The sequence below is a fragment of the Vidua chalybeata genome, chromosome 2, assembly GCF_026979565.1.
Source record: "Vidua chalybeata isolate OUT-0048 chromosome 2, bVidCha1 merged haplotype, whole genome shotgun sequence".
In the NCBI taxonomy this organism is placed as follows: domain Eukaryota; kingdom Metazoa; phylum Chordata; class Aves; order Passeriformes; family Viduidae; genus Vidua; species Vidua chalybeata.
Genome location: NC_071531.1, coordinates 8594742 through 8622741, shown reverse-complemented (window position 1 = coordinate 8622741; position 28000 = coordinate 8594742). Strand labels below are relative to the sequence as shown.

The window sequence follows — 28000 nt, the reverse complement described above, 5'->3', positions numbered from 1 at the left end:
ACTATCTGTTTGCAAAACAATATTTTATTAATAAAAAGAATTATAAACAGTAAGAAAGAAACCCCAATTTTACACTGAATGAAAAATCCAAAATAAACTCCTCAGTTCTTCACTATCTGTACAAGAAATTCCATTAGGTAGTAAATCCTACATCCACATTCATCCAGCTGTGGGGTCTCCAGCAGGAGGAAGGACATCAACCTGTCAGAGCAAGTCCAGAGAAGGCCACCAAGGTGATCACAGGGACAGAGCACCTCTCCTGTGAGGAAAGGCTGAGAAAATGGGGATTGCTCAGCCTGGAAAAGAGAAGGCTTAGGGGTGACCTAATTGTGGCCTTCCAGTCCCTGAACAGAGCCTACAGGAAAGATGGAGAGGGATTTTTTTACAAGAATCTGGAGTGACAGACAAGGGGGAATGGCTTGAACTTGTAAGAGGACAGGTTCAGATTAGATATTAGACGAAAATTCTTCACTGTGCAGGTGGTGAGGCACTGGCACAGGCTGCCCAGAGAAGCTGTGGCTGCCCCATCCCTGGAAGTGTTCAAGGCCAGGTTGGATGGGGCTTTGGGCAACCTGATCCAGTGCAAGATGTCCATGACAGCAGGGTTGGAACTCAATGATATTTAAAGTCACTTCCAATCCAGGCCACTCTATGATCTAAAGATGACTGAAAGTACAAAAGAGCATTGTGCACCCTTCTATGCAGAGCAGCTGCATGGCTGGACAGATTTACCAATACATACAAAAAAATCACATCAGTGATTAAAAAGCCATGCTTTGTGTAGCACCAAGGGGAGAATTCTGTAGATCAAAAAAAAAAAATTCACCGACAACTGCAGGCCCTGAAATGCTGAATTAGGGACATGACTGACCAATTTCTGCTTGCAGTTTCATCTCATCTTTTCTCAAGGGGAATTTGTCAATCAGGGCAAAGAGCTCAGCTGGTGTTGCTGGGAAAGGGTAGCGTTCCTTGTCCATGCCGTGCTTGTCCATCACCACGATGTTGAAATTATAATGGGGGATCCTCAGCAGCAGCCTGCAAAGTAAGGAACTGGTTTTGTTAAAGGGCAGCACCAGCCTCTTGGGCCTGAGCAGAGGAAGGTGGGCATGGTCACAGGGGCTACACAGAGTGTAGGTTTGGTTTCAGCATTAACAAGGAGCCAGATGAAGAGCAGATGCCTGCACATGCAGCAGGCTCTGCCTCTGCATTAGAGGAGTGTCAAGGTGACTGCACCCAGCTCTGTTCTCTGCCATTACTCATTGCTGTCACAGGAGTGAAACAAGGTTAGACAAAAGAGGTAGTATGAACATTGCCTAAATAAACCCTTGTGATGAAGCTTGAGTTACAAGTAAGACTATTCCCTTTCTTGGCTTCCATTTCTTGGCTTTCCTTGGAACAAAAAGTCACAGTAAGAAAAACCAGGACAAAATTAATTGGAGTCTGCTTTCACTACTACCTAATAATAACAATCATCTGTGACTCCAATTTTAGAGGAACAAAAGCCTCTGCTAATCATGGAGGAGTCCTTCTTCCAAAGTGGTGGAAGTGGTCATTTAAGCTCCTCTAGTAGGAAAAGCTACATAAGTAACAAAAGTTTATCTGTGATGCTCTTTTCACCTTTTGCTTGAAGGAGTAATGTACTAGAAGATGCTTGGATATGCAGTCAGTCAACATCATTAGTGTGGGGTAAATAAATTCAGGCAGCCATGAGAGAATGAGAGAAAGCTGCCATGAAGAAGAATCTGAGGGGATTTTGGAAAGGTATGAAGCACCAAAATTTGCCTTCCTCAGCCTCCTAACAAGTCTGAGTGCTCTAGGCACAGTCTTGTTGCAATTAGGGAGCTTGGCCATTACATTCAAACTAAAATAAAGATTAAAGCTAAGCAATAGGGATAGGAAACTACATTCATCTTGTGCCATATATTACCTAAGAAAAAATGCTTCTAAAAATCCAAATGCTAAACTTCTGTGCTTTCCAAAGTTTTAACTGGGGCACCTGTGCTCATTAGCTTACTGAAATGTCAATTCTGGACAACACCTTTATTCTTAAGAGTGCATTTCATATTGATTTGAGCACCTTGCAGAACTGGAAAGCTGTAATTCACACACTAAGCAACAACAAAGACAAAATCAATGGAAAACTAACTTTGACTGAGTGCAGGGCAGGTCACACTATACCAATTTCTGAAATGTAGCTTCATTAAAGGTTGCATGGGATCAGGAAATGTGATGTTAAGAGAGCTTATTATTTTCTACAGAGCCACAAGAAAACCATTTAAACTTTAGTAAAAGCATCTTTATTAAAAAAAAAAGTGGTTTTGTGCTCTCATTTTTATTTATTGAGAACAGGGTTTTTTTTATGCTTTTTAAAAATCCCCTCTCTACTGTGTCAGCAATTTTCATTGTCTCCAATTAAAACTTACTCCCTTTCCTCAGACATATCATAGATTATGTTGCTTAAAATGCTCCTTGACTTCTTTCTAAACAACTCTTTCTTTTCCTGCCATTGAGGCCTTCACTTTTGGCTTTTTTTCCTCTTCCAGTCCTTAGGAAATGCTGGCACTTGAAGTCTTCCTTTCAAGTGAAAACCAATCCTCTGCCAGTCTAAACCCAAGTCAAAACAGTTTAGGCACCTCAGTAAAACTGCTGATGCTGCAGTCAGGCTGGGGAGGCTGAGATAATTTCCTCTTTAAAATACTGCCCATCTCATTCCTACATATGGGACTTCAAAGAGTTTCCCCTTTAGCCTGGCCACAACCACCACCAGCCCTGGCGCAGAGGATGAGCTGTCTCTGCCATTTGGGGCTGTCTTTGCAAAGGAGCAACTCCAATACAAATACAGACAGACTCTGAAGTATTTTCAGTGGTAGCACCCAAAAATACAGATACAAAAATACATAAGCCTATGAGCACAGTCATATTAAATATATAATTAAATACATTTGTTATTGTGTTTTAATTTGCTGTAGCTATTACACAGACAGCAAATTAATCCTGAAGTGTGCTCACCAATATCTACTTTCCAGTGTCTAGCTGTGTACATTAGAATAGAAGACGTGGTGTTTGGAGAGTAAGTTGCAGGGATCAAAAACAATGCAACTTGTAGGATAAGGTGCAAACACAACAGCAGTGAGAGCTTCCTTTACCTGAGCTGCAAGGCAAGTGATGGGGGCAGCAGCTTCACTCCTATTCTTCCTATCTGTGCTGGGAAGACACCAACCAGCTCCACCACGGTGACGTGTCGCAGGTCTAACCCACACTGCGCCGGCTGCAAGGGTTCACAGGAGAAAGAGGGGGGTTGGTTATCCCTGAGAGAACAGGGGGGATGTTTTGAGTGTGCAGCAAGGGTTCACAGAGCCCCCTCTTCTTAAGTTAATTAAATGTTTTAAACTGATTTGAGAGCATGTTTTGCAAACACTCAAATTCTCACAGCAAAGAACTGGAGCTTCGTGACTCCAGGGGAGGTTAAATAACAGATTTTCAGACACTTTAAGAAACCCAACACACAGGGACCACCTAGGAGAATTATCAACTTGTCTCTGTAGTTATATGCGAAGATGCCAGGACACTAAGCATTGTACCAATAATCTAATTTGGCAATCAAAGCAAATTATGTGAAACAGAAGTTGACTGCAGAAAGTTTTCTTCCATGCCAACTCATTTGCCTGCTGCCAAGGAGTGGAAAATGTACTATAGCCATTAAATTCAGTTTGATCAATATATTGAATTTTCTTGCCAGGTTTATCTAATAGGGAAAAGGAGCTGCTTTGTTTGTTTGGTTTTTTTCCTTAAATACAAGTGTAATTTAAGCCAACAGTAAAAAAACATCATCACATTCATCTATCAGTGATTATTTATACTGCATTTTGTTACAATTTGTGAGAAGAAAAAAAAAGATAGGAGTGCTTGTAGCTGTGAAAGAATACAGGACTGGGTCCTTTCCTTCCTCTCCCTGAGGACACAGATACATTTTTGAGATCTATCCCTAAGACTAGCAAAAAGTCAACAAGGGCATCACACTTACAACACATAAGAAGGAAAATTACCAGGTGTTTTGGGTTTTTTGGAACAAAATACCCCAGTGTTACCTCCAGCACTCTGGATGATTTCTGTGCTGTGTCTCTGGTCCTTTGTTTGCTGATGCACTTTTTATTTCTGAAGCTATTCACACTTCCTTGCATTGTAGTTGCAAATTCTGTAAGTCTGGTCTGCATGAGCTGCTTAAGAGCTGGAAGGTTGGGTTTGTGGTTTTTTTTTAAACTTCTTTAGCAGCTGAGATAGGGAATTATTATTGAGCATGAGTTAAATTAATTTGGGGAGGATGGAAGGGCCAGAACTGCCTGGGATTCAGTGACTGGTCAGAGGCAGCACAATCCAGAATGGAGCTGAGTTAGAGACTGGGGGGATACTTCAACTCAAACCCCTGTGAAAATGATTAATCTGGGACCATGACTGCTTGAGCCAGATCTTCCAGTGGCTACAATATAAAAACTGAAGTTTTTGGATTTATATAAAACAGTGGAGCTTGCTCTCTTGTGTCTTTCCTTAAAGAAAAAAAATAGTTGCACATCCCTCTTAAATGTGTTTTACCTGCAGCATCCCCAACTGCATCCTGTAGAAGAAATTAGCTGCAGTAGGAGTTGAAATAATTAGCAGTCTCCGCTTCTCATAAAACTGATCCAGAAGTGCAGCTGCAGTCCTCACATTCACATTTATATTCATGGCTGGAATAAAATTAAAACAAAAGTTATGGAGCATACTGAAAACAAATCTATTTCTAGAGGCAGAGGTCAACAGCAGAAACACAAGAACAAATAATAAAGAAGACATGAGTGAAATGCTGGCCTCATTGAAGCCAACAATTTTACTGTAGACTGTTCTAGCTTGCACAGTGGATCGACTCCAGAATGTGACATTTTGTAGAAAGCTTTGAGCTGAAACAAACTCTAGGAAAGAGCAGTCAAAGATGTCAAAGGCTTCAGCTGTTAAGTGCACACTGGCAGAGGAGACAAAAACGATGCTAAGTTTCCTACCTCTGGGACACTGCAGCTGTATTCCACCCTCCCACCCCCTTTCCAAATTCTCACTGCCCTAAGAACCACTGTGCTGGATTCCTCCTGGTAGAGTGGTGAAATACTCACTTACGTGCACAGGTTGGCTCCACTCCTGACCACCCCAAATTGTACTGGCAGACTCGAGCTGGGCTTCCTTGCAGCTCGTAGCCACCAATGCAGGAGAACTCACAGGTAGCACCATAGTTATTTCCATCACCTGAGCACTTGATGTAGCCATTATCTGGGGCATTTAACTTCACACAGCGCCTGACTTTGAGCAAGAGGAAAAAAAAAACCAAAATGAAAGACACAGCATGAATCACCATTTGTTACTAAGGTAGCACAGGTCAGTTGAATACCAGTACCAAAGACATTTTTCTGTTTGCTTTCTGTGTTATTAGTCATGCACTTAAAATCCCCAAACTCTCCCACCCCTCAACTCTTACGTAAAATGAAACAGATGTGTAGGTGTATGCATGTGACAAAAGGTCACGGAGCACAAAGGGCTGAAGCTGAAAACTATAGGTCACCTCTGTATATTCAACTCCAGAGGTTAACATCTGGACCTGTGAAAGGGCAGCCCTGCTTGGGAGATGTGAGCCTCAGCAGAAAAAAATGCCTTCACCTCCTTGTTTCAGCAGCTCACAGGCTATGTACCATGAAGAAGCTGGCAGGAGGGAAGGGGTGTGGAGCTGGAGGCAGGGCTGGTCAAAGCAGCTCTTCCTGGATGTACAAGAATGCTGCAGACCTGGCCCCCAGGGTTGTGGTATTCATGTTCTCTGAACAGAGAGAGACAAAATTCTCTCTCCCAAGATTTTTGCTAAGAAGTTGTGAGACACAACGAGAAAGCTCAGAGAAAGAAGAAAACAATTCTTATCTCTATTCACTACTCCTGTTGTTTGGCACATGTAGAATGTGTTATAAAGATTGTTTACCAAAGAGTGATTTGTTAATTACATACCGGTGATAGTTGTTTAGATTGACCAATTGAGTCAAAGCTGTGTTGTAACTGTCTGGAGACAGTCACGGGTTTTTCTTTAGTATCTTTTTAGTATAATATAGTTCTAGTATAGTATAGTATTATTATAATATAATTTAGCTTAATAAAAGCAATTTATTCAGCCTTTTACAACATGAAACCAGAACGCATTATTCCCCACAGAAAGAAGTCACACTACTGCGATACAGGGCCTTCAGCAAGACTCTGTTCTCCCTTTCAGCATCATCACAGGAGTTTATATACACAGACATATGCAGATAAATACAGAAATGAGGACATTTTCAAACTGCCTACTAAGCCAGGTGCAAATCAGTGTCTGTATTTACAGAGTAAAACATCATCTTTACCTCTGACTTTAACAAGAAATTTGCAAGTGCCTTTGTTTTCAGCTCTGTCGTACACAGTATATTGGATTTTGTGGTCGCCTTCTGGAAAATGTGACCCTGGTGGCAGGCCTTTCAAAATAACACTAAACCAAGAGATAAAACAGGACAGACATTCATAAATTCACCAGTATTTATTTATTCATTCACAATGCTGTAAAAGCCTGAAGAGGGAGGTTTGTGGCATATTAGGATTGTCTGGCTGCCTGCAGGACCAGAAGACTTGAAAGTAAGCAAAGGAAGAAGCTGAGCAGCAGCAACCAAAGTATTTAAATTTGCTACCTACAGCACACCCTGCTGAGACAAGGGGGTTGGAGTGGGCAGGGTCTGCTCCCTTCCTATAAAACAATCCATAGTGTAGCCAAGCTCATCATGCCCAGAGGAGCTCAAGCTTCCTTCTCCTCACATAAGAAAAAGTCAACATTAAGAAAGAAAATTTCCAACCTCTTACAGTGGGGATGTATTCCCAACTGGCTGCTCTGAACTGCTCCTATGATTGTAATTTGTGATTGTTAATATGTACAGAAATGGAACAGAAAGTGAGATTCAGTGTCATGGCAGAAGGGCGTGGGGATCCACAGCAGCATTTTCACCTGGAATTTGCCCTGTCCTGCAAACAAGGTGGGAGAATTCAGATGTGAAAAACATAATCTAAGTATTGAAGCAGAGCATGTAACCAAAGAGGCTTCCATGTAATGGAAAAGCTTTTGTACTCCTGAAACTGAAGGACTGTGCATTTAAGAAAAGCACTGCATACTCTATAAAACAGCACAGTTTAGCAACATTTTATAAAAATAGAGATGTGGTTTATGGAAAAGATTCCACTGAACCAAGAACTTGGCTCTTTTGAACTGAGTAACAACAGTTACTTGTATGACAAAGTCTACATGGGATACTCCCCATTTTTTAATGCCTATCAGACATTCCTTTGTAAAAAAGACTTAGGAATGTCTTCATTCTGACATCTTCCAAGTTTTTACTTTACCAGGTGTAGTTTTTGATGTTGTTAATAGTAACCAAATTGTTACATCAGACCTCAATGGCAATTAAGTTTTTAATTATGTAATGAATTCTTCTTTATGAAATTATTAAATTATAGCAATAAAAGGGCAATATCATTGTCTTTCATTAGTTTTTTGTATTCACATAAAACTGTAAACATCTTCAAGCTTAAGAACTTTGAGCTTTTAAGCTTTACCAGTCCACTAATGTAATGATGTAACTTGCTTACTGAAAGAAACAGATTTTCCATGCTCCCACCATCACAGTAATCCAGATATACTGACCTAAATCCTGCATGATAAAAATGGGCAAGTCAGAAACAGCAGTACCACCAGAAGTACACCCTGCTCTTCTGGAAAATGGGACTGTGAAACCATAGGAACTGACAAAGAAATTTTTGAACTGTAATGTCTATATCCAATGTTTAAATCCATCAAGGTTACAAACAAGAAATGTTACTTTAAAGGTAACTGCAGAATCCTGGAACATCAGTAGCCAGCACTACCTTAGGAAAAAACCTAAAGACAATTGCAGATATCATTTTGTGACACATCTTGGTTTTTTTTCAACACAGTCAAGCTTACCTCTTCTGTTACCTCCAATGCACTACTCTGTTTTCATTGTTATGTACAAAAGGTTACTTGGTGTAAGAAAACTTGTTAATTACAAGACCTGCAAAGAAGCTCAGCAGAACTTCATAGGTGCAGTAAAAATGCTTCTGTTGTTTATTCCACCAACTCTAAATACCCAAAACTGGCTAACCAGTTCCTGAACAACTCACCTCCAAACATGCAGTTCTTTATAGAGCAGTGATATGTGACAGCTATAAAAAAGCATCTTGGATGAATGAAGGGAAAAGGGTACCTGGCCTGCTGAATTGCTAACAGAAGAGTAAGAAGGAGAAAAAGCACACATGTAGAGATTTTCACCCACTCGGTCAGAATCCCGTCCGCGGTGTCCCGTCCCTCCGGGGTGTCCCAGAACACTCTGGCTGTCAGCTTGTTGGGCTCCGCGCTTTTCTCCTTCACGCTCGGGCACTGGATCCTCGGAGGCTCAGTATCTGTTGAAATGAATGTCACAGGAAAGGGCACTGGAGCATCTGCCAGAGCTGTGCATTTTCTCCACAGCTCCCTCCGTGCTGTAATGGTAGCCCAGGACCACCTCCAGCTGGCTTCCTCAGCCCTGGATTCATCCCAGCCAAGGCAGGCTTTACTTCTCACCTTTTTGCAAGAGCTGACAATGATCAGCCCCTTGCAATGCAGAAACCCAAGTAAAAGTAGTTACTGTAAATTTCTGTACATAGTTCAGTTAGAAAGTCACGTTGACAAATGGATGGCTTTGAACTCCAAGGAGGGATGTCCAAGATCACACGCAAGGAGCCTGGATGTTCTGTTTATCTGCATCCTTTTCTTTGTCCATCTGTGCAGTAGTTGATGTGATTAGGAGTATTTTTAAAGCACACTGAACATCAATCTATCTCTGCACAATAACTCTGCATGTTACTCTTAACATGCTGGTTATTTTTCCTGCAGTAATGACATAATGAGAAACAACAGAAGACTGGTACAATTACCATTTTGTGGAGAATCAATGCTGCATTTGATTTTTTCCTAGTAACTCTTATAATAATGTCTTACATCAGTAGCCAGCACTACTAGGACAAGCATCCTATCAATACAGCCTCAGGATGTGACAAAAGGATGACTTAGCTTGGTGACAGCCATTTACTACAACCTCTGTTAGACAATCTGCAGGAAAAGGCCATCTTTCCAAAAGAAAAGACAGGGACATTTTTCAGTCTTCTAGAGGAAAGTATCTATTCCAATACATGTTACAGTGCATTAAAGATATAATGGAAATATTATTCAAATGAGTATTGGCATTTTTAGCTAACTGATAACCAAAACCAGCTGTACATTGATTTTTATTTTAATCAAAATTATTTCAGCAACATGAGGGATATCTTTCCTCTTACAGGGTGGGGGCAGGAGACAGTCTGCTTTGTTAGGCAGAACACTCACCAACTATAAGGACTTCTGTAAGTCACTGCTAGAACATATCTAATTTTAAGAAATATATCTTTTTTCCCCTTTTTAATTAATACATGTTTGACTACTGAAAGGCCTTATGCCTTTCCTACATGGATCTTCACTGCTCTACTGCAAAGCCCACATAATTTAGTGCAAAAATGCTACACAGTGCAACTGCAGTATAAAAGGGTAGAGAAAAGCCCCGTGTTTTCAAGAGCACTTCAAATTCAGGTCTGAAGTAATTTTAGCCATACTCAACACCAGAAGGTGTGGAATCCCCAGGAGACTTCTATGACATGAAATTTACCAGCCCATGCCTCTGATCACATTTAGCATCCCTACTGTGCACAGCACAACTGTTTGTATATCAAAGTTAAGAAATTAAGCAGCCTTTTTGCCTTTGTATTTCATTGCTCTCCTCAATTTCACTCCTCAGCTGAGAGTGAGCTGTTCAGCCAGTCCTCTGGCCACTGTGTAGACTGCTGCTCTGTAACTTCTGCATTACACTAAGGAACAAGTGTTCAATTGCAAATGTTACTGTACTGTTAGAATTATGCCTGGCCACAATTATGTCTGTGATGTCTCGTCACAAAAAAACTCTATCCTGCCTATCAAGAGGTCAAAATATAATCATTTTGAACAGTCTGCTAACAGCAGATTTCACTATTTGCATATAGGAACTCTGTGCACACAAGATTTGAAGGGATCTTCTCCAAACTGCATTTTGTGCAGTACAACCACAACTTAAATCTTAGCATTACTTTTACTGGGTTACTTGGGACTTGTAATCCTAGGCAACAACTGGGACTTGAAACCCTGTGCAACAACTACCCTTCATTTTTGGAATAAAAAAGAAGTGTTAGTGGTAACTTAGCCTCTTTTTTTGCTGCTTAAGGTACTTGCTTACTTTACTCTGTAAGACAGCATCCTTTGTAATAAGTATACCATCTCTGCAAACAGATGAGTTTTTGAAAGTACCAGGAAATACAGAGGACAATATTTTATCATTGCCAAACTTAAAAGGTTTGTTTTTCTTCCTCTGCCCACACCACTGAGAAGGACAAAGCTTGTTTTTGCAAATAAAAACAAGAGACACCACAAACGGTCTAGACCCAAGCAGCTCATTTCTACATTTGTACAACACCAAATAACAGGAAACCTGAAAAATATTTTATGAACATCAGGCCACAGTGGAGAGGCTCCAAAGCCATTTGCCAACCTAGACTGAGCCACAGGCATTCTGAGGAAAACCAAGTTATCATACACACAAGACACTAAGCACAAACACTCTACCACCCACATGCTTTAAATTACTGGTAGCCATTTCAGATGGCCAAAAAATATTTTTCCTTTGTGGGTGGCTGCTGAAGCTTTTATCAGAGGCTTCCCAGAAACAGGGGCAGCATGCTGAGACTTCACTATGTGCTGAAATTTCATTAGTAGTCAGGAAAGTTAAATCTCAATATTTGTTTATCTCTCTTCTGATTTATGTATATAGAAATACTTCTTCCAGCTGAGGTTCCCAGGAGACCACTGACTACGTGATGAAAATTGCTGGCATAACAAGAGTGAACTAGGCTGAAAATTAAATTAGCTCACTGCAACCATGCTGGTAACTACAATCCATGCACATTCTCTGGATATATTTGAAGACTATGATCCCAAGGAAGAAAAGCAGTTCAGACAATGGGTTAACTTTCAAACCTGTTTTTAATCATTAAGCAGAAGAGAATGTGACAGACTCCAGCACAGAGAACAAGCTGGAAGAGCAGCACAGTAACCACAGGCTACCAATGAGTCACTCAGGAATCACCAAAGGCTATTACAAGCATTGTAAAGTGCTGACCATTTACACCAGATTCATCTCTATTAAAGTGGCAATGCTTGGATACTCGCTTTGGACTGAAAGTACTGAGTGACAGAACCTTGCACCCTTGGAAAACTCTTCTCTGCTTCCTTCAGAGGGACAGTAGCTTTTTCCCCCGGTGAACCGGATAAAAAAGGCCTTTTGGAGCTGATGTGTGCAGGACTTGGGCAGTGGCAGGTGCCTCGGGATGAGACCAAAGAGCCCAGCACCGCACTTACCGACGCAGGCCGCCGGCCGGCCGCTCCAGGCTTTGCTGTCCATGCAGGTGACAATGCGGTCCCCCTTCAGCTGGTAGCCCGGGGAGCAGTAGTACTCACACCTCGAGCCAAAGTAGGCACCATCCAAGCACTTGAAGCCCCCGTTGGTCGGCATGGACAGGGTAGGGCAACGCTTTTCTGGAAAAGGAAACAGACTTCTGGAAACCTGTTACCCTCCCTTTACAGTAATGCACACATGGGGTATTACACAGAAATAAAGACACAGCTGGCAAACAAGTGGGAGAAAGTCTTGTTGCACGTGAGGTTTTTCCACACTGTTCGCATTAGCTGCATTTCAAATTTAACTGTACATGAGAGTTTCTCATTTAATGAGATAAGGGATGACAAGTGCATATTCATCTCTTCTCAGAAAATGTTTTACTGTTAAGAGCCCATTTAGACACCTGGTACAAATTGTGTCAACTTAGAAAGTCTAAGATGGGCAATATTTTAAAACAGCTTTATGTCTCTGTCATAAAACTATTCCCACAATCAAAATCTCACATTGAAAAAATATTCCCTATCTGCCAAGTGTGTTTGTATCACTGAGAGGCTTATCATGTCATGCACCCCTGTGAGATTCTCAACATCAAACTAATCTACCTATCCAAGCATACTGCCAAACTTTAAAGTAAAAAAAAAACCCAAAACAATCCAAAGACCAGTTTCAATGGCAAATAAGAATTTATTGTCTGAACCTGGAGCACAAGCAACACACAAAGAGATTTTGCAACCACTTACGTTTGCACAGCACCTTCCCAGACCAGCGTTTGCTTGACTGACAAATTAGCTGGTGAGGGCCATGCAGCTCGTAGCCTTTCTGACAGCGAATATCACATCTTGTGCCCAACACATTCTTGTAATATTCCCCTTGAGGTGTCCTGCAGTTTGCATAACCATGTTTCACTTTAATGGGGGAGCACCACGGTGTTTCTGACACAGAGAAGAAAAAAGTCCCACACATAGCAATTAGAAAAATGTGAAAGTTCAGACACAAATATAAAATCACTTTGCTTAATCAAGGTCACAGAGAAGAAAAGAAAAGACCCTTATTTAAAAAGCCAATCTTTAAACTGGAGAACATTGCAGAGGTGCACTTGCTCTTTTTTTATGACAAACATTAAAGATTGTAGCCATTATATTGGAGGGGTTGTGAGGGCAGATGGAGTTTTATTATGCTTTTTGTCTGTGGAATAAGTGTGCCACCATGTGGGCAGTTTGATGACAACTGGGCCATTTTTCCCTCTTGTTTTCAAGCAGACACATCTAACTGCTCTTTGATAAGAGAAGTTTGCATTAGGAACATCTTGGTCTAGCTGCAGTTGTCAGCTTTCCACATTTAGCTTAGTGTTCATTAAAAGAAAAATTAAGTTCTGCTTCCATAATAATCTGTGCCTCGCAAAACTCAGTGATGGTTCAAGCTCTCCCACAGTTAGAAGACACCACTTACATAAATCATATTACCAATATGTCACATTGAACCTGCTTGAATTGAACCTTTATCAACTGGCCAGGGCTATGCTGTAAAATATTCAGGACATGGGTACCCCCACCTTGTGAAGATTTACCACCACACTGTAGTGCTGATGAGAAGAGTACCAAGTAGAGACCTCCCTTCCCAGCCAAAGTTTCACATCCTTTGTTTAGCTTTGACAACAGGGAGCACCAAGAAAACAGGCAGCTCCTCAGTAGGAGGTTCCTACGCCAGGAATGACTAAGCCTGCCCCATTCTCAGATCCAAGATTTGAAAAGCACGTACTGGGAGAGGAGAGAAGGAGGGAGGATTGCAAAGCAAAAAGGAAAGATGACAAATCCTGAAATCCTGTGTGACAATGTGTGACATGAGGGAGGGGCATGAAAAAACATGTGAATTTTGCAAGAAAGATGGAAAAAAACCCCTAAACAAACAAAGCACAGGATTTTTTGCCTTCATACTTACAAAGTCACCAACAACATTAAAAAAATTTTCTAGATCATGTTTGGCAGATGTTCACTTCTAGCTCAATTCCCATAGTTATTAAGTGCATTTTCCTATACTAGTTGGATCAGGTCCATACATAAACAAACAACAATCAATACAGCATTTCTCGTACATGGAATACTTATATTCGGCGTGCTATGTCCCTAGGACATATTTACACTTTCTCAATGGAAACTACACTTTACATCTGTATTTTTCAGTGCTGGTCCTGAATAAACACAAGTAGCATCTGCAGACTAAAATCAGAGAGTAACTATCAATCCTTTGCCTAGACCAAGGGTGCATTTCCTCTAGACTAGTTCATTTCTGAAGCAGTTGTACTGTGATATGCTTATTTTTGTCTTTCACCGATACAAGTAAAAACTCTTTACAAAGATGTGTAGGTGAAATTATTCCCAGTGTCACCAAACACACACTAACTGAGGCACAGGACACAAGCAGGCCAGTCTAACAGCACCCCTCAGGTTAAGGGTAAAGTATAGTTCAGCTTTTTGGCTCAGCCACACAATCATCCCAGCTCTGCTTCTTCCCACCTATAAGCCTGTTTTCTGAATGTCAAATGCATCCTCTGCTATTTGCCTTACAATTATGCAAAGTGCTTTGGCAGAAAGTGGGTTTTGGTTTGGGGTTTGATGTTTTTTTAGAACTATTTCCTGTCCTTCACCCTAATCTCTATCCCACAGCTCCCACAACACATTTTAAAAATCCCCACATCCACTGCCTTGGGCCATTTCGTTGAGGGGCTGTATCACAGTGGCTCCCATTTTTCATGTTTGTTGTGCACCAAATTAAAACTGAGACAACAGATGAGGAGTGTGAGCTAATGGGAACAAAAGTCAACTGCTGAAAAATGAGTGATGCCAACACCCAGCTCTGCCTCCTTAACTGCTACCCCAGGGCTGCTGGTGCAGTCTCAGGCACCACCTCTGACCACTCTCTGAAGGGATCACTCACGCTTCTGGGGGAAGCCAAACACTTTGGATTCACAGCCTCTGTCTCATTCAGCTCCTGGAGAAATCCTCCTACTCCTGAGCTTTCCCATAATCTCTGCTTCAGTGGTCTCATGCCCAAACTCTCCAGCTATTCTGTCCCACTTGTTCTTCCCATGCCCTGAGACCTTAAACTTCCATTTATTTACATACCCAAGCTTGTACAATCTCCTTAACTAAGAACTAGGCCTCAGTTTTTCTGCAGAAGGGCTTTAACCTGAAGTTACTAAGACAACACTGTCTGCAAGGACAGGACTGTGTGGATGAAAACTCATTTGGGCTGAGCTTTCACCCCAGCCAGTTATATAATCCTTCAGCAAACCAGTTCAAGACATTTATGACTTGGGTTCTCCACATGTATAAACTCCAAATACAAAATGTTGACTTCCTTTGTAAAGGGTATTAAGACAAATATGCTTTGCAACATGATCAAGAGGCTAATAAAAATTAAAAAAAGGCAAAGAAGCTGCTTCAGGTAATGCAAATTGCCTGAGTTTTTCTGCAAATTTTTGTGGTTTTACAAACACACCTGACTTGAGTAAAGAGCTACCCATATATATATTTTAAAAAGGTAACTAATAGATTAAAAATGCAGTTTAATGCACAAACACAACACTGAAAAAGTAAAAGCTTTTCCTGTAGTATCGTTGCAGCTACAGTGGTTTCCAGAGAGAAACAAAACAAGGCTCCTAGACAGGGGCAAAATGCATCTTACACTGGACCAAATGATTCTGCCAGAAAGAAAAACAAAAGCAAACATGCTTTTGGATACAGATAACTTGAAGAGCCTAGGAGGAACATCTGTCTGATTTAAAACAGTACAGTGCTTACTCTAGAACTGATTAGAAGAAAGTGGGTGAGGTGGGGTTTACAAGCCATTTACAAATATTGGGGGTTAGACCAAGCAATACTGCTGGAAAAAAACCAGCTAACTTGAAAAGCACATCAAACAATACAACAAAGTTTTAGATCAAAGTTTGTTTATATTTAAGTGAAGGCACATACTGGTTTTCAAAGGCTAAGCAGTTACATAGAACACTTGTGGAATATTAGATTTGAGTGAGGCCCCAAGGGGTTACACAAGCTGTTCCCTGCCTCAAGGCAAGATCAGCCATGTTCCTGAAGGCTTTGGGGATTATAAAAGCTAGTGATTTCCTAGACACCTTTAATGGAACTTCACCATCTATACCAGGCTCTGTTCACTCAACTGAAATGTGAGTTTTTAGGTACCAGGACCTACTGATCTTTTGTTTATTAGAAAGTTTGTACCTCAGCACAAAAAAGAACTAAAAAGTCCCTCAGCAATACAATAGTCTGAATTTTCACTTAGTAGTAGAACAATCCAGAGACTCAATCCTCTGTTTCAAACCACTGGAAAACAGGCAGCAAACAGAAAAGGCTGAAGCCTCAATGTTGCCTTTAAAGCTATGGGTACTGCTTGATCATTACAGTATCTGAGAAGCCAGAGCTGTGATGAACACAGGAACTGCTGTATTCAGGAAACCTTTCCTCATGAAATATGATCAGAGATGCCAAGAGGCAGGAAGGAAAGCACTTTCTAGAGCATCATCTCCCCCAGCCCCTTGGTCCTGTTTGAACACCTTGAGCCCTTCCTTCACAAACAGCATGCAAAGTGACCAGCTGAACTGCTGCTTGCTGCTACACCAGCCAACAGAGCTGATGGTTCACCAGGGAGGAAGGGAAAAACTCCTTAAAAATGCTGTAGGCACAGAAAATCTTGGCCATGTTTCTCTGGAAAGCTGAGCAAGTGGGAAAACATCCAGATGAAGACAAAAGGGTTTACTAGGAGGTCGATTTTCACCCCTCCCAGTAAACTGCAATGTTTTGTTTGCAGATGTCAAAAAGGATGAATCTGTGTGCTTGTGTAGAAAGAAAAGTCCAGTGCTGCTTACGTACGTGAACATCGTTTACAAAAATCCATTCGGTTTCTGTTATTGGTAAGTTTTATTTGCTAAGAAATGGGCCACACCCAAAATGCTGGACTGCACATCTGAGGAGAAGCTCTGAAGACTGCTACACAGCCTGTCTTTCCTTGCTTTGTCTTTCTCCATCCCCTTCCCCCCAAAACCAACATAAAGAAGTATGTTAATGAAGAATCAGCCTTTTCTGTTCCAATGCTTTATACTCTTAGATTCACATTGTGTGTTCCTCAACATTTGGCAGTAGTGCTTCCAAACTTGGGGCAGTTTTTAATATCTGTGTGAATGAGTCATTATGTTTCACTTACCCTGGTGACATTTTGGCTGACATGAGTATAATCCATTTTGGATCACCATACAAAACTAATTTACACAGAATCCACATTTTAAATATTGCCTGCCCTGGCATGAATTGGCATTGATTTATCTTCATGATCTCTCAGTTCTTTTTCTATGTGTCTGCAGAGGATCACACGTTAGAAGGCAAAGAAAAATTACTTAACCTAAATAAACCTTTAGAGAATTATTTGTGCACATTTGAAAGCAAAATTTTATACTTGAGTATTTTACTGGGAGGAAGATGAGACATTTATGAAAACAGCAACATAGCCATAAAAGCTGTGTCTTCCCTTGGCTGTTCATAAATTTCTGAATTATTTTATGACTTACCTCTTATATGGCCCCTTGATTCTTTGCAGAGAATTAATAATGTACAACAAGACACCAATGACCAGTATTTTTAAGTAATCAAAATGATGACAACTCTAGTCATCATCTAGTATATCCACAGATTAATTTACTAAAAAGAAACACAGTTACCATTCAAGTGACAAATGAAATGCTACATTTCTTTAATGTCTAGGCTTCTGAGGAATTTTGGCAGAGGAGAGTAATATTAAGACAAAAGCAGACTTTTTAGAAAATGGATACAGCAAATGGAAGATTAACTGGTAGTGGCAAAAAACTTTTCACTCTTGCTGAATGGCAAAGTCTTCCAGAATAGGGAAGAAAATCTGAATTTGCTTTATAAACATGCCCATCCCGTTCACTCATCCAGCTACATAATTTGGTTTTGGAATGCACACATGCGTTTGTTAAACAAACTTCACTTGGCACTTCAGGTAGCAGGTTAACCTGAAATGCAAGCAATTCTATGGAAAGAAAAAAGTCATGAAAATCAAGTTCTCTTGCCTTCTATACATTACCATCAGTAAGCCTAGATTTTGAGTCAGCTTAATCATTGATGGTTTTGTTAGCATGTATGGATAAGAAAGAGAAGCTCTTCCTGATTTTCATCATTCAACAACCTGATCTTCCAGTTGCAAAGGCAATGTAAAAGTTACTTACTCGGGTGCATGAAAGAGTTGTGATCAATATTTGGTCTAATTTCCATTGTTAAAAACAGTAGAAATTAAATCTTGATCTAAATATCCATGAGAAACAACATGGAGCTGGATCACCAAGATTGTATAATCCATGGAAAGAAAAAAGAACGAAGCTTTCTGTCAGCAAGCAGTTGATCCTCTTTAGCACATAAGCAAAGCATTCACCTTTGTATCTATTGCGTGCATAAACATCCTCATCATCTTCAAGGGGTGAATATCCCGATCCTACAATACAAAATAAGAGAAAAAAAAAAACTGCAGCAAGAAAGGAAATATAAATTAAAAATAAAAGAAAGCTTTGAGAAAAGACATGCAAGATTAGGATGCAATAATCTATGCAATGTCATCAGCATGGGCTTCTCTGAAGCTCAGAGTCATAGCAGACCCACTTTATAGTGAATTTGGAAGGGGCAAATGGATTTGATAATCAAGTGAAATAGTAGATTTCTCTCGGTGCTTCTAGTGCAGTGTTAAGTGGCACGTGCCAAGTCACAGCTCCTCTGTTAAAGATACCATGTAGGTGATCTACTGAGCAGAGAGAGCAGAGCAGGTACAGGTGAAGGGGCTCATCAGAGGTTTCACTATAAAGTGGTTCCATAGTATCAATGGCAGTTAACAGCCATCAGACCAAACAGCAAAAGTAAAATGTAAATAATTTAAGTACAACCATACTTAATGACCTGTAAGATCCTGACACCAAGAACAAGACATTGAGGTACATGACCTGCAAACACAAGTTACACTCAAATCAAAAACACAGTTTGTTTTCAAGCATTCTTCTGACATTGTTCAAATAAAGAGACAACAAAGCTCCATACTTTTAAAACTCTGTGCAATGGCTGAAAACTTAAAATAAAGGTAGAAGCTGGTTTCTAAAAACCAGAAACCAGCTGGAGCACTACTACTCAAATAATCCACCAATAAAACAAAGCAGTTGACAAGAAAGCCTTCAGAATCCTAAACAACACTTACTTAAAATTAGTAACTTCAGAGCATTAAGCCTAGTATATCCACAGATTAATTTACTAAAAAGAAACACAGTTACCATTCAGGTGACAAATGAAATGCTACATTTCTTTAATGTCTAGGCTTCTGAGGAATTTTGGCAGAGGAGAGTGATATTAAGACAAAAGCAGACTTTTTAAAGATCAAACCCAAGAGTTTGATTTCTGTCAACATCTGTCAACAGATTCCATTTCTTATTAAAAAAAAAAAAATCTGCTCAGGAAATGGTGAAACATGATTTCTTACTCTACCAAACTCAAGAAAACCCAGCCCATGGATCTGTAGCTGGTTCATAGGAGCACTTCCCCAGCACTGGATCACTGGGAATCCCTCCACCAGTTTGAGCTGGGACCTGAAGTGAATCTCCAAACAACTTCTCCTCTGAAATGGAGGGATTTGTACACAATGAAGTCTTATAACTTAGAATAATTTCTCTGGACTTTTAATATTTATTGTTGAGGTTCAATTTTGATACCTAAACACTGACATCTGAGAGACTTCTGAACATAAAACCAAACCTTTTTTGCACTTGAAATCTGACTGCATAGCAAAAAGAGCAAGCTGTCATCCCTAAGGGCTTCAGGAAGACCTTGATATGTAAATGAGAACCTCTCTAAGCATCAATTTTTGTGCCAGAAATTAGAACACTCTTAGCTAGTTACTCACTTTCAGGGTTATAAAACTGTTACCTCAGTGTTATCACTAATAATTGTCCAAATTTAAGTGTGCAGTGACTTGAGCATTTAAAATTAGTAAATCTTAGAATTATGTGAGCTTTTACGCATTTGCCTTTCCTTCGACAAAGAACAATCAAGTGCTTTTGAAAATTTTCTAAGAAAAACTGGCCTTAAAGAGTTATTCACTACTTTTGCCCTGAAACAAGGCTCTCTTGATGGAGCTCGACATCTTCCATTTCCAGCTCATCTTCTACCTCAAAATGAGAAGTGAGTCTGATCTCTTTCCTAACAATCAATGTTTTCTTAATAACCACAACAGGCTTGGCTTGGGGAGCCATGGAAGAGGTGTTGCCATTTCATCTGCGTTTTCCCAGCCACAAATCAAAGTGTTTCTGCTTCACATACATTCAAAACTAGCTACCAGGCCATGTAAGGAAAAAGCATTGTTCTGTATTGGACATGCTAAAATTATCACAGTTCACAGTATAGCAGTTTCCTGCCAAAAACAGGTGTGGACTTTGTCCTGGCAGATGTCAAGCAAAACACATGAAATAACATTTTCATTTTAAGATTAATCTATGGATTTACACGATTCTGTTTATGTCAGGAAAAAAAGATTTCTTCATTCACAAAATAAAATTCTGTCCCCATTGCAGAGGTTCACTTCTACAAGTCTGATGGCAAGATCAGGGCACAAGAACATAGGCACTGCATACACAGGAACAACACTTCACATGCTATAATTCCTTTGTAACAGAGAAAAAGAAGGAATGTGACACAGAAGAGGCAGAAGAGGTACTTGTTTTCTCAGGACTAAAGAAAAGAGTTATAAAAAGAATTATAAAATAATTATTTACCACTTTGAGTTTAAATGAAAGTAAGCCATAGACAACTACACTGTAGCACATTAAACCAACCTGAAACTTTTCAGTTTACTGCCCTGAAACAGCACAAGTTCTGGAGCACAAGTTCTATAAGGAATTGCTGAGGGAGCTAAGGCTGTTAAGCCTGGAGAAAAGGAGGCTCATCACTCTCTCTAATGCCCTGAAAAGATGCTGTAGCCAGGTGGGGTGTGTCTCTTCTCCCAGGTAATAACCAACAGGATGAGAGAGAGGAAATAGCCTCAGGCTGGGCCAGGGGAAGTTTAAAATAGCTATTAGGAAACATTTCTTCACTGAAAGAGTTATCAAAAGCATTGGAACAGGCTGCCCCGGGAAGTGGTTGAGTCAGTATCCCCGTAGGTATCTAGAAGATACCAAGATTTGGCACTTAGAGACATGGTTTAGTGGAGTATTAAGAAGAGACATTTTGGAAAATCATTTTACAACCATCCTTTTTTGGGGTATAAGCCCATACCTTCAGCTTCTGTAAACTGACCTTACCCCAGGGAGCACTTCAAGAAAGTGTGTCAGGAAACAGCGCTAGTACTCATCACTTTGTCTTCCTTAGTGCACCTTTTCTGCTGCTAAACGAACGGAAAATTTGGCTTCTAATATTCCTGGTAAGTACCATGAAGGGAGATTCTGAGAAAGCACTTACGCCGCTGCAAAGTTCTGGCACGGAAGACGGCGGTGAGCACGACGCGTGGGGAAAGCAAAGCTCGGTGCTGTCATTTCTATCCTACAATTCAGTGCAGCGGCCCCAGCCCGGCCCCGCTCCCCAGCCCCGCCGCCCCTTCCTCACCCTCGTACTCCAGGCTGGCCCGGGCGCCCAGGGCGAGCAGCGCGGCGAGGCGCAGCCAGCAGCTCCCCATGCTCCACACGGCGGCTCTGCCCGGCCCGGGGCTGCGCGGCCGACGGGCAGCAGCAGCAGGAGGAGGAGGAGGAGGAGGAGGAGGAGGAGGAGGAGGAGGAGGAGGAGGAGGAGGCGGGCGACGGGGACATTCTCCGAGCGGCTCCCGGGCGCCACCGCAGTCTCCTCTTCCCGCTGCCCGGCGCCGCCTCGCCTCCCGGGAAGGCGCTCCGGGACTCCGGTGTCGCCTCCCGGGAAGGCGCTCCGGGACTCCGGTGTCGCCTCCCAGGAAGGCGCTCCGGGACTCCGGTGTCGCCTCCCGGGAAGGCGCTCCGGGACTCCGGTGTCGCCTCCGGGACTCGCCCGGCGGTGCCCTGGCCTGCAGAGATGTGCGGGTTCCCCGCTTGGTCCGTGACCCGGACTTGCTGCGCCGGCCCTGCCTCAGCCAGGGCACCGAGGGGCCGGGACAGCGTGCCTGTCCAGGTGTCTTCCCATAGGATCACAGAATCAACTGGGTTGGAAAAGATACCTGAGATCATCGAGTCTAACCTGTGACCACCATGTCAACTATAACATGGCACTGTGTGCCACGTCCAGTCGTTCCTTTAAATACCTGCAGGGAGAGTGACTCCGCCACCTCCCTGGACTGCCCATTCCGATGTGTCATCACCCTTCCTGTGAAAAAAAAAAAAAAAATTCTTCCTCATACCCTCCCCTGGTGCAGCTTAAGACCATATCCTCTCATCCTACCGCTTGTACCTGGTGGAAGAGACCAACCCTCATTTTGCTACACCCTCCTTTCAGGGAGTCCTAGAGAGCAACACGGGGCCCACTGAGCTCCTTTATTCCAGGCTAAACCCAGCTCCTTGAGCCCCTCCTCACAGCACTGTGTTCCAGATCCTTCCCAGCTCAGTTCCCCTTCTCTGGACATGCTCCAGCCCTTCAATGTCCTTGCTGAATTGAAGGGTCCAGAACTGGACACAGCACTGGTGATGTGGCCTCACCAGTGCCCAGTACAGGGGGACAATCACTGCCCTGGTCCTGCTGGCCACACTATTGGTGACACAGGCCAGGTGCCATCGGCCTCTTTGGCCCCCTGGGCACACCTGGATTATGTTCAGCCACTGCTGACCAGCACCTCCAGGTCCTTTACCACCAGAAACCTTTCCAGGCACTCTGCCCCTAGCCTATAGTGCAAAGATCACTGCATTTCCAACTTCTTTAATGCTGCTGGGAAATGGAGAACAGCAAAAAAAAACCTAAAAATACAGCAATAATAGCCAATTTCAGCTGCATGGCAGAATTTACAGAATAACAAATAGAAGAGAGCAAAATGAAAAACAACAAAAAACCAAAAAGACACCTCAAAACCATAATGACTGTGTCTTAAGCACACAGAAACAACATTAATTTAATGAACCTAGGTGGCATCTTCTGTAGTGTGCAGGCACTGGCTACTCTTGTTACTAGGAGGAAAGAGAAAGCTCCTTTCACATTTAACCTATCCTTCAAATCAGAGAAAAAGTGCTTGGGAATTCCTCCCATTTTCAAAAAGGTCGTCAGTTTAAGCATGTGTAAGAAGAGAATGACCAGTTTCCACCAGTAAGTCCACAACATCTGGATTTAGTTCCTCCAGTGTTTTGCCTCAGAGTTTCACATTCCACAATACCTGAAGGCATACCAAATATGTGCCATACCAAATATGTGAATTTAAAACCTTAGCTTCACTACAGCAAACTGAAGAGCTTCTTGGAGTATGGCAGGGCTAAGGTCACTCTAAGACCTCAGGAGTCTGGAAGAAGCACATGATGGAGCAGAAAAGGCACAAAATGGTCATGATGTACACATTTTGTGCGTAAAAATACTTGCACTCATCTTTATGATGGTACTAAAAATGGAAAGCTGGGCTTTTCATCTCATTCTTTAGTGGCTGAACATTACACCCCAGAGGTCTGCAAAGTTCATGTTTAAAAACCATTAATTTGTTTAAAAACTGCCTGCACAATTAGGTGTTTTGTTGCATCTGGTCTATGAAGCCTTATATATCTACTTTGTTGTTGTTTTGTTATAGAAATCCTACAATCATAGAATGCTTTGGGTTGGAATGGACCTTAAAGCATTGAAACACAACCATCTTGTATTCAGCAATAACTGTGCTTAACTGAGAAGCAGAGGAGATCAAGAAAATCATGGCATGTTCCTGAATCCCAACCAAGCTAATAATCCCATGTGCAGTTTATTAGCCCCAATGAATAACTTCCAGAGATGTTCAGGCATTTCCCTGCTCATATATATGGAAATACACAGGTGTATAGCACAGATTTGAGTTTCCACGCACAGCCACAATCTCCAGTCCATTGTTGTGCTCTATTCCTTGCAGGTGTGCAGTCTTTCAGGCACAGAAAACAATCCTGCACCAAGAATATCCCCCCTCAGGGCTGTACACAGATTAATTCACTGTGTCTCAGTATTGATTAAAATGCAAACACCATGTATTAGTGCACAGGTTTTAACTTGCTTCAAGAGAGATGCCTCATACAAGATCCCATCAAAGAACAGCTCTTTCGAAGTCACAATCAAAGCACAGGTGGAACACAGAACAGAAATCTTCAGAATTATCAAACTCAAAAACGGTCAGAGATGCCTGAAGTTTGCACACCAGCAGTATCTTATGCTTTGTGAAGCAAAATCACCCAATTGCACAGAAATCATGAACTGGATTAGGAAAATGCAGGCATGGGTTCTTCTCCCAAAAGATAACCTCTTTCCTCCTCCCTTGCCATCTGTGACCCAATGTGACTATGAGAAACACTATAGCTGACACCAAGCCCTAAAGATGTTTCCAAATAGATTACTTACATATTGAGAGAGCTATTGCTTTGCATAGAAGGCAGATAACAAAGCCAAATTTGTTTCATGTGTTGGCAAATACTGTGCAACAAAAAAAGCACTACTCCTGGCTCAAGGAGTTTCCTTCACTTCAACGAAGTCCCATATCCAGAAGCGGGTAGCCATGCTCGTGCAGTTTAATCTCAGAAAAATCAGTGATGGGATGGAAACTGCATGGATACAGAAGTCAGTGCTAGTCCAGAAAAGCTCTGTAAAATACAACTGAACTCTGCTTCCTTTTATAGACACACATAGATATCTCAGATACAGCAAAACCAAAGCAAAACACTTTCCACCATTGATTTTGGTTTATTTTTCCCACTCCAGACTGGCAATAAAAAGTGGAAGTGGCTCAAGTGGCTCTGACTCAATGCAGGCAGAAGTCCTGTAACACAGCTGCAGTCAAGGGAAAGCTGGCAGACATAACAAGAAGCTACAAACCCCTTTGCCAACACATCCATAAGATTCAGGAACCTTAGTGCAGTCCCAGGCTGCTCCTGGATACCTTGCTTTATTGCAAATGAATTTGCTTTCACTGTAATCAGGTGTTTGGTGTTAGAATGAGCAGTATGTGCAAATGCTGCCTGCAGTTTACACAATTAAATGGCCAAAGTTGGGTTTTAAAATACTATTCACTTGAAGATGTTAAAAAAAAAATCCTTCATGAAAATGGTGTCCTTATATTCAATGGTGTCCTTATATTCAGTGAAAACAAACAAGGATTTCCAGAATACCAGTTCTGGAAATTCCGAAGAAAATTCCACAGTCCTAATTCTGGAAATTCTGGTTTGCCCTGAACTGCTCTTGTGATGTGACATTTTGGGTGATTCAATGGAAAGTGATATTTTAATTTAATTTCAAGTTATCAAATGTGTATACATCTACATTTGGGTTTTCAACAGAAAATTAAGGAAAATGTAGACCTTAAAAATGTGCAATATATGCATGAAAGGCCTCTGCTATTGGAATAAAATGTTGATTACTATGGGGGGAAAAAAGGAAGCTCAAAAAGCCAATAAGGATACATTTGGGAGTTAACATTGGTACAACTTCAAGAAAAGTATCAGTCATCTCCTTTGTTGATCCATGTTTCCCACATAAGCCATGTTCCTTTGGTGGCTGAGCAGTATGAGCCACAAGGTGCCACAATGATTCACCAAGAAGATGAGATCAAGCTGGGAGCTTGGCTCAAAGGGAAAAATCTGAATATTACATACATGAATAGTGCCCTCAAGTGATAAGTGATTTGCAGCACGACCAGTGAGTTGGTTTTTTGTTTTGTTTTGGCTCATTGCCCAAAGTTGTAAATAATGAGGAGCAGAGGAAAAAGAAGAGTTAGCTTCCATGATTTTTTAAGCTGTCAAGAGAAGGTCCAAAAGCCTCTTTCCTCCCTTTTAAAGGGCTCCACCTGAAAAAGGAACTTTCAATAAAGTGAAATACAGCAAAACAAAATAAAAACTTTGAAAAGACAGGCAAACAAAAGAAGTCACTGATCATTTGGAAAGGCACTTAGTTATGCCAGCAGGAGACTAACAGGGAGGAGACCGGAGAAAAATGTTTCCCTTGTTCAGGCTGTGAGAAATTCAAAGCTTACTCCTCAATAAATAATGCTAAAAAATTTAGTGGCAGCATCTCTCTTTATGATCAGAAACTGTCACAGGCTGTTACCAGATAGAGGATGAAAAGTGTCATAACACTAAAATGCAAATCAATTCAGCTGAACAAAATGTACATCCATAATCGATAGGTTTAAGGAAGCTACATGCTGCATTACATCTACACAAAACAAAGCTATTTAGCTGCATACTGCAAAATATATTTGTTATCCTGAACACAGATGTGTCTGTGCTTTCCTGTTCTGCCTAAACTCTGGCTAAGCCTTCAAGAGGCACAGCAGCTATGGGGTTGTCCATGAATATAGAAGAATGTTCCATACAGAAGAATTTGCACTCTGTGTCTGATAAACTACAAGAGGCTCTGCAAAGGCTGTTTCTCGTGAGGGGTAAGAGCCTGGAGCAGTGTCTCAGTGGTTATTCCATACCATGAGATGGTGCTTAATCCATGTACACATCATCACTGCAGTTAGGAGTAAGGGACTCTCCCTTCTGGGAAAAAGGGAGTGACTTTGAGTGGAAAACAGAGAAATAATTCCTGTGAACATACTTCAATATGTTTTGTTTTTTTTTTTTTTTCCTTACATTAAGATATTAAGAGTCTTTAACATAGGCTTATATTTTAGGAGCACATTTAAACACAGAAAAACAGGAAATCACCTACTGAACGCCAATAGGAGACTGAAAAGAGGTAGAACTACCAGTAACTGTTTAATTAAATAAAGACATTTAAGCTGAAAGTCTCTCTAATGACAAGTTCCAGTGGACTCTGGATAACTTTCCAAAGGAGGAGATTGAAAACTAATCCCGATGTATTCTGAATTGGTGGCAGATGGAAGAAATTTTTTTGTTTTTTTTTTTTAGTGCTGACACTGGAAACTGGCACATCTCAGTTTCTAACTTTTAATACTACAGTACCAGATACACTGGTTTTTTTTATCCTTCAGATACGTTATTTCTGAAGCTCTGCCATTTTAAAGAGGTTGTTCAGATTTTATGAGCAGACTAAAAGAAAGGCTCCCTTTCTTTTAGGCAAAAAATCTCAGCTTCAAGTGTCAGACACTACACCAACACTTGAAAACTAGCATCAGGAGCTGCCTGTAATCCATAGGAAACTCTCCAAGAAGTTCCTAGAAAACAGAAGGGGAGTGGAAAAATGTGATGTTACTGACAGTGATCTCCTCCTGCTCTTTAGTAAGTGGAGTCACAGAGTGTCAGAAGCAACACAGAAGTACTATAAACCTAAGCTGGCAGTGAGCACTCTTCTGTGAAGAAAATAGGGACTTTAAGGACTCCAGGACTACTTCTGCTCATGCTTTTATAGTGCTTTGCAAGGGTTTTAAAAAAGCAGGCATTACACCAGTGAGGAACAGCTGAAGGAACAAGAGAAGTAGGGCAGTCAAGAGGACAAAAACTGAGCAAAGACAACAGATGGTGGAACTCAAAATCCAAAAGAAGATGTAAAGGACTTTCAAATTTAATAGCAAACCAGTAATTGAAGGAAAAAGTAAGCAACTGCTGCCAAGACTCAGGAGATAGGAATTTAATTTTTTTAGTAAGAATAGCATTAAAAACAGCCTCACAACAAACAGTATGTAATATAGCCAAAAGCACAGAAGTTGTATAACCAATTTATGAGAAGCAGCTTGCTCCTTTTGTTTAAAATAATCAATGTTAATCACATCCTAAGGTAGAGTCAAAAGTTCTTTTCACAGAGACAGCAAAAAATAATGCTGATTAGATTTTAAAGGAACATTTGAGACAGTCCCTCCAAACCCTTGCTCTTTTTTCATTAATATTCATGTCAGTGGTAAATCCCCATCAGGAGAATGTTCTCACTCCCATCAAAATCAAGAGGGTAAACAAATTTTCTTCTGAAGGAGTGGTTACCCAGGTCATGTGAGAGGATACTGGCTTTGAAGATCCAGCTTCACTGATGATACACACTGTTTGGGGCACCACAATATAAACAAGATACAAAGCTATTAGAGAGCATCCAGTGGAGGCTACAAAGATGGAGAGGGGCCTTGAGGAGAATCCATGTGAGGAGAGGCTGAGGACATGAGGAGCAGCAGGCACTGATCTCTGCTCTGTGGTGACAGTGACAGGACCCGAGGGAATGGCCTGAAGTTGTGTCAGGGGAGGTTTAGGTTGGGTATCAGGAAAAGGTTCTTCCCCCAGAGGGTGGATGGGCACT

General features: G+C 41.3%; 1 protein-coding gene across 4 annotated transcripts; it reads right to left on the bottom strand.

The window, feature by feature from the left end:
* Positions 1 to 6: 6 nt before the first annotated feature.
* On the bottom strand, positions 7 to 21363 carry SRPX (sushi repeat containing protein X-linked). Of its 4 annotated transcripts, XM_053936533.1 has the most exons (10): positions 21254 to 21363; positions 18054 to 18113; positions 12335 to 12526; positions 11555 to 11731; positions 8373 to 8499; positions 6402 to 6523; positions 5146 to 5325; positions 4591 to 4724; positions 3147 to 3268; positions 7 to 1035 (listed from the first exon to the last, which is right to left on the bottom strand). In XM_053936533.1, exons 1-10 carry the CDS (start codon positions 21321 to 21323, stop codon positions 855 to 857), a joined length of 1365 nt encoding a protein of 454 aa, XP_053792508.1. In that variant the 5' UTR covers positions 21324 to 21363; the 3' UTR covers positions 7 to 854. The 4 variants fall into 4 exon arrangements, with proteins under 4 accessions (XP_053792508.1, XP_053792509.1, XP_053792511.1 ...); XM_053936534.1 differs by lacking the exon at positions 18054 to 18113; XM_053936536.1 differs by lacking the exons at positions 18054 to 18113; positions 21254 to 21363 and adding an exon at positions 17851 to 17907.
* Positions 21364 to 28000: the final 6637 nt, after the last annotated feature.